At 54.3% G+C, this 6,000-nt stretch overlaps 1 protein-coding gene across 1 annotated transcript; it reads right to left on the bottom strand.

Annotated features, from left to right (window-relative positions):
* Nucleotides 1-1,048: 1,048 nt before the first annotated feature.
* Nucleotides 1,049-1,498, bottom strand: LOC119391840 (uncharacterized protein K02A2.6-like). The gene has a single exon (XM_037659488.1). It carries the CDS (start codon nucleotides 1,496-1,498, stop codon nucleotides 1,049-1,051), a length of 450 nt encoding a protein of 149 aa, XP_037515416.1.
* Between the last annotated feature and the right edge of the window lie 4,502 nt (nucleotides 1,499-6,000).

The following is a 6,000-nucleotide window of genomic DNA, read 5'->3' as shown; positions in this document are numbered from 1 at the left end:
ACGGGCTCAGAGGTGCCAAGATCTCGCGAAGTTCGTTGCGTTGGCTTTCCCGTAAGTCATGGCCAAGCTTAATCACTTCAGTACCAGAGCCCTCAGTAGCCTTGAAGGTAGGTGTCGGCGTGTCCGTCTCTTCCTCCTCGACCACAATAAAAGATGCCGACTGTGATGCGTTTTCAGGTTGACGTTCTTCATAACGTTTTAGCATGCATGTGGAAGAGCTTAGTATTTTGTCTCATGCCTAACCAGTAATCAAAGTTGCCCTTCTTTCCGGTCACCGGGAAGGGTCCCTTCCACTGCATCAGTAGCTTGTTCTCTGTACTTAGAAGTGTCGCGTAGTTAGTGCCGCAGGGGCACGGACACGCAGAGACTGACGCGTACACGCTGCTCGCTCGGACGAAAATGTAACCCCGACTTTATTGTGGCACGAACGTATATATGATGCACGCAGTAACAGGGGGCGCCACGCTCCAGTGGCGGCCTAATCAAAAGGCTGAATTGTGACGACCTCTACATCTCCCCCCTTGAGAAAGTCTGATGGGAGGATGGAGGACGCCAAACACATCACAATGTCACAAGTTCAAACGGCGCGGCGGAACAACACGCCGGCCATAACGTGTTCGTGTAACACCATCACTACGGTCCCTGGCTGCAGGGGAATGTTGCAAAGGCTGCCCTTGGGGGGACCGCAGGTTCCACGCTTTTGGCAGGCTGAGGTTCCTGAAGGGGAACTTGCTGCAGTGGCGATGGTTGCTATGCAGCTGTCGGCAGCGATTCCTCACCGGAGGCAGAAGGCACGAAATGCACTAGGTGACGGCGGTTGCGCCCGTGAAGGCGGTTGCGCTGTAGAACACCACCTCGGTCGTCTGTTTCAACCACGTAGCTTCTTGGCCTTTGCCCCGGACTGAGGACCGTAGCTTGCACTTGGTCAGGGCGCACCCACACACGCTGACCCGTTTGGAGAGGTGACAGGTCTCGAGCTCCGTGATGCCTATTGTAGTCGTCGGTCTGCTTACGCTTGTAGGCTACATACTTGGCGACGACATCTTTCCTAGGCGGCCAGTTGGGATGTAACTGGGAGTTTTACTTCGGGACTCTGGTTCTCAGCTGACGTCCCATCAACAGCTGGGCTGGACTGATCGACTCCCGGAGTGTCCCGATAACTGAGCAGAGCGAGGTGAGGGTCTTTGGACTTGCGGAACAGGTCCTTAACTGTCCGTACCATCCTCTCTGCCTCTCCGTTTGACTGGGCGTAGTGTGGGCTACTGGTCGCATGGTTGAAGCCATAAGACGTTGCAAATGCCGCAAACTCTTGCGACGAGAATGGTGGGCCGTTGTCCGACCTGACGTCTTGTGGGATTCCGTGGCGTGCGAAGATGCTTTTGAGAGCATCGATGACTGCCCGAGCTGTAGTGCTTCTCAAGGTCACCACCTCGGGAAAGCTCGAGTAGTAGTCCACCACCAGGAGGAATGTCTGGCCATTGAGATGGAACAAGTCCATTCCCAGAAATTCCCACGGACGTCCAGGTAGAGCTGTGGAGACTAGGGGTTCTGCAAGGTTCACCCGGGTGGAAGCGCACTGTTCGCAGTTGGTGACAAGAGAGGCGATGTCTGCCGAGATGCCCGGCCACTAAACCGACTCCCGAGCTAGGGCTTTGGTCCTGTTGATGCCCTGATGGCCTTCGTGCAACAGCGTCAAGACCGCTGGCCGAAGAGACGATGGGATGACAATCCGGGGGCCTTTCAGCAGGATACCATCGCAGACAGAGAGCTCGTCCGCCACGGAGGCATACTTCGACACATGCAGAGGTAGCTTGGTCTTTCGTGGCCAACCTTGCTGGCAGAAGGAGATGAGGGCCTTGCACTCTGCATCGGATTCTTGTGCCTGTCGTACATCTTCAGGGCGGAGTGGCAAGACTTCCGACATGCAGCCGACTACTTGTACTGCGAAGAGTTCCACCGTGTCTACAGGAGTGGGTGCCTTGTGTGTGATACGTGACAAGGTATCTGCTGTTGCTAGCAGTTTTCCTGGCACGTGCAGCATGCGAAACTGTTACTGCATTGTCTTGAGCCGTAGTCTCTGAATACGAGGCGGCCACATATCCAGTTCCATCTTGCCCAGAAGTGAAACGAGAGGCAGGTGGTCGGTCTCGACGTCGAAGGTGATGCCACGGACAAACTCGTCGAACCTTTGGATAGCCCATGTCGTTGCCAAAGCTTCTTTTTCGGTCTGGCTGTAACGCTGTTCGGTACTCGTCATTGACCTCGAAGCCAATGCGACTGGGCGACGCTCTCCCGAGGGTTGAGTCTGCAGCAGTACTGCGCCGAGTCCGAAAGAGCTTGCATCTGCGGACACTGTCGTGACATACGACGGGTGGTACTTGGCCATGCACCTGTCTGACGTCAAGAGTTCTTTGACCTTCTTGAATGCTGCCTCTTGCTCATGCTGCCACACCCAGCTCGCAGACTTGTTCAGCAAGGCTCTGATGGGTGCTGTGACGTCCGAGATGTGTGGCAGGAATCTGGCGAGATGATTCACCATTCCAAGCAGTCGTCTAACGCCCGCGACGTCTGTGGGAGCTTCCATAGCTTTGACCGCTTCAACCTTGCTTGGATCCGGCCTGATACCCTTAGCTGAGACGACAACACCAAGGAAGGAGACCTCAGATACCCCAAAGCGACACTTGTCCTCGTTCAATGTAATACCTGCTTTTGCAAGGCGAGATAGCACCTGGCTCAGTCTAGCGTCATGCTCCTGGCGGGTGCGTCCAAAAACCAGAATGTCATCTATCATGTTGGCGACCCCTTCTTGGCCCTCCAGGATCCTTGTCATCTGTTTCTGGAAGTACTCGGGAGCGGAGGTGAAAGGGGAGCCGGCAAAAGCAGTATCGGCCATATGGGGTGATGAATGTCGTCAGCTCTTGGGAATCGGCAGAAAGCTTCACCTGGTGGAAGCTTGCGGTCGCATCCAGCTTTGAAAAAACAGTTGCGTCACCGAGGAGGTCAAGGACTTGCTCAACCGTTGGCAAAATATGCCGATCACGGAGGATGACTTTGTTGAGTTGAGTCAAGTCGACGCATAGCCGGTAGGAACCATTGTCTTTCCTGACGACAACGAGACCAGAGCACCATGATGGAGTTGGCTTGTCGATCCTGTGGATCACGCCTGCGCTTTCCAATTTGTCCAGCTCGTGGCGGACGACCTCAAGCAGCGGGATGGGGATCCTGCGGGGGACGCTCAGCGAGAAGGGCACGGCATCGGGTTTCAGCCGAATAACGTACTAGTCCTTGAGAGTGCCCAATCCTTTGAAGAGCTCGGCGTGCAGCGTTGCTTTGGGAGTGTTGAGTTCGTCAAGAAATTTCACAACTTTCAGGGCTTGGAGCGCTGGCAGTCCTAGAAGAGGCACAGTGAGTGACTGGATTACGTATAGGCGCTGGCAGCTTGTTTTTCCTTGCCACCGAAGTCGTGCCAGATACGAGCCTAGAACGCGAAGTGGCTGTTCTCCAGGGCCGGTGAGCAGACTGTCGACTCGGTCGAGCTTGCAGGCAGCGTAGGGAAGTCGCTGAGTACAGCAGTTACTTCGGCGCCGGAGTCGACTTTGAACTGCGCTGTGTAGTTGTCAACGGTCACGTCGACGAACTTTGCAGCGGCGGGAGTGCCGACGGCATGCAGGTGAACGGAGCCGAGCTTGTTCTGCTGGTGCTTCCGCGAGCGGCAAACTTCAGCGAAGTGGCCTTTCTTTTTGCAGAAGTTGCAGGTGGAGCGTCGAGCCGGGCAGTCCGAACGTCGTTGAGGCGCGCGGCCGCAGAATTCACACGTGGACGTCTCGCGAGCGCGCTCGGCTGGCGGCTGCGACGTAGTAGGCTTAGCTCCGGAGCGGCGACGAGAGGCGAACTTGCTGGCTTTCGCAGCGTCGAGGTTGAGCTCGCGTGCGTGCTCGGTGCGGTTCTGGGTCAACTCCTTCTCTTTGTCGGCGTCTTCGGACTGACGGGCTTGTGTCCATGCCTCCTTGAGCGTCAGCTTCGCGTTTCGGCACAGCTGATCCGAGAGGCGAGAGTCACGGAGGCCGATGACGAACCGGTCGCGTACGAGCCTTTCCTCGACAGCTGCTGACTGGTAGTTGCAGCGCTTCACCATTCTGCACAGTTCCGCGTAGTACGTGTCGACGCTTTCGCCGGGTAGCTGAACACGCCTGTGGAACCGCGACGACTCGTAGAGCTCGTTGGCCGGGTGCACGAAGTGCTCAGTGAAGCGGGCGGCAACAACTTGGCACGAGGCGAGCGACTGGGCGTCGAGCGAGAACGTCTCGAGGAGCGGACGTGCCTCCGGGCCCATGCAGTACAGTAGCGAGCGTACCTGCACGTCTTCCGACGCTTCTGTCAGTCCCGAAACCGCCGCGAAGTCTTCGTATAGCGGCTGAGCCATGTCGACCATGTTGCCGGGTTCGCGAAGTCGAACGGTGCCGGTGGCTGAAGGTTCACGCCGTACAGTTTTGGCGGCTCGCCGGTCTCGAGGTCCATCGTGCTGCCGTTCCGTCGTGGTAAGGCCTAGGGCTGGGGGGCGTTATTCCTACGCTCCGAACTTACTGTCACGCGATGTCACCCCACTTCTGACAGCATGTCGCGTGGTTAGTGCCGCAGGGGCACGGACACGCAGAGACTGACGCGTACACGCTGCTCGCTCGGACGAAAATGTAACCCCGACTTTATTGGGGCACGAACATATATATGATGCAAGAAGCAGTATGAGTGCTCGATCACCAATGTTCAGCCGACGAGTTTTACTTCCTCTGTCATGATAGTTCTTCCGGGTCACTTTAGCGCGTGTCAATTAAGTTCTCATTGTGCCAACAATAATGTCTTCTCCAGACGATCCCTGAGGTCTAAGACCTATCCATACGTGGTCTTTACTTCTTCGTGTATGTGGTCTCCAGTCCATAACTCTTTGAGTATGCTCAGCGGTCCTCGAACATGTCTGCCGTAGAACAATTCAAACGGCGAAAAGCCCGTACTGGCTTGCGGTACTTCGCGGTACGCAAAGAGCAGGAGTGCCAGCAATCGATCCCACGACTTGGCGAGGGTGCATGTGTTTGTGATATTTGTACTGCCTTAAATGAGAATATATTTCGTTTGTCTTATCGACTCTCGGCTCTGACTCGGTCTTTGGACCACAACCGGCGTTCGCTGGCGCACTGAAACCAACTCTAAATTGTCCGCGCTTTCGTGGTGCGTTTTCGGGGGGCCGTGACGCCAGCCCTTGGAATCCGCCCGGCGATTGCAATCCCCATTAACGGGACAAGTGACAATAATACTGGCAATAAAAATCAAACACGGTGATTTTCACAAATTAGCAACATGCAGACAGTGTTTAGTAGGTTCATTTTAAAAAAAGACTTCTGGGAAAGATTCGAGGTCATTTAAGCATTTCACTCTACGCGGAACTCGCGGCTAAGGAGGTTGCGTTTGCAGGCACTTTTGCTAGATGGCGGGACAAAAAGACGCCCGTCTTACTCCATCTTTTCCTCTCTGTGCTCTTTAATTCGCTTCTCCTCATTTTTTCCCCCTTCCGCCATGACTCAAGCAGAGCGATTTAAAAAAAAATTAGGATGGTATTTTCACAACTATTTTCAACGTTCGACGTTGATAAACCGACGAGCTCCTCTTTTCAGAGCAAACGTCGTGGGCACGGTGGTAGAGCCACGTGGTCGTCTTTCAGCGAAATCTTCAAATCTGGCAGTGAGTTTACCATGTCTCTATGATTTCTCTCAGCTCGAGTACACTAAAATGCTCATAATTTTGTGCTTGTTCTTTGTTGCCAAAATTATTTTGATCAAGACTGTGTTACTCTTTTGTGTTTGGCAAGCGTTCATAAATAATGAAATCCGCGAAAAAGAGTTCTTAGCGATTGAAATTTGCAGATTTTCCAGGCGAACGAAGAGTTCTTTTTTCCTACTAAACTGACTTCAGTGTTGTTCTGAAAGTACCAGGGTAGGGTGGCTAACC

This window comes from Rhipicephalus sanguineus, chromosome 4 (genome assembly GCF_013339695.2).
Source record: "Rhipicephalus sanguineus isolate Rsan-2018 chromosome 4, BIME_Rsan_1.4, whole genome shotgun sequence".
Classification (NCBI taxonomy): domain Eukaryota; kingdom Metazoa; phylum Arthropoda; class Arachnida; order Ixodida; family Ixodidae; genus Rhipicephalus; species Rhipicephalus sanguineus.
This window is presented reverse-complemented; position numbering and strand designations above follow the sequence as displayed.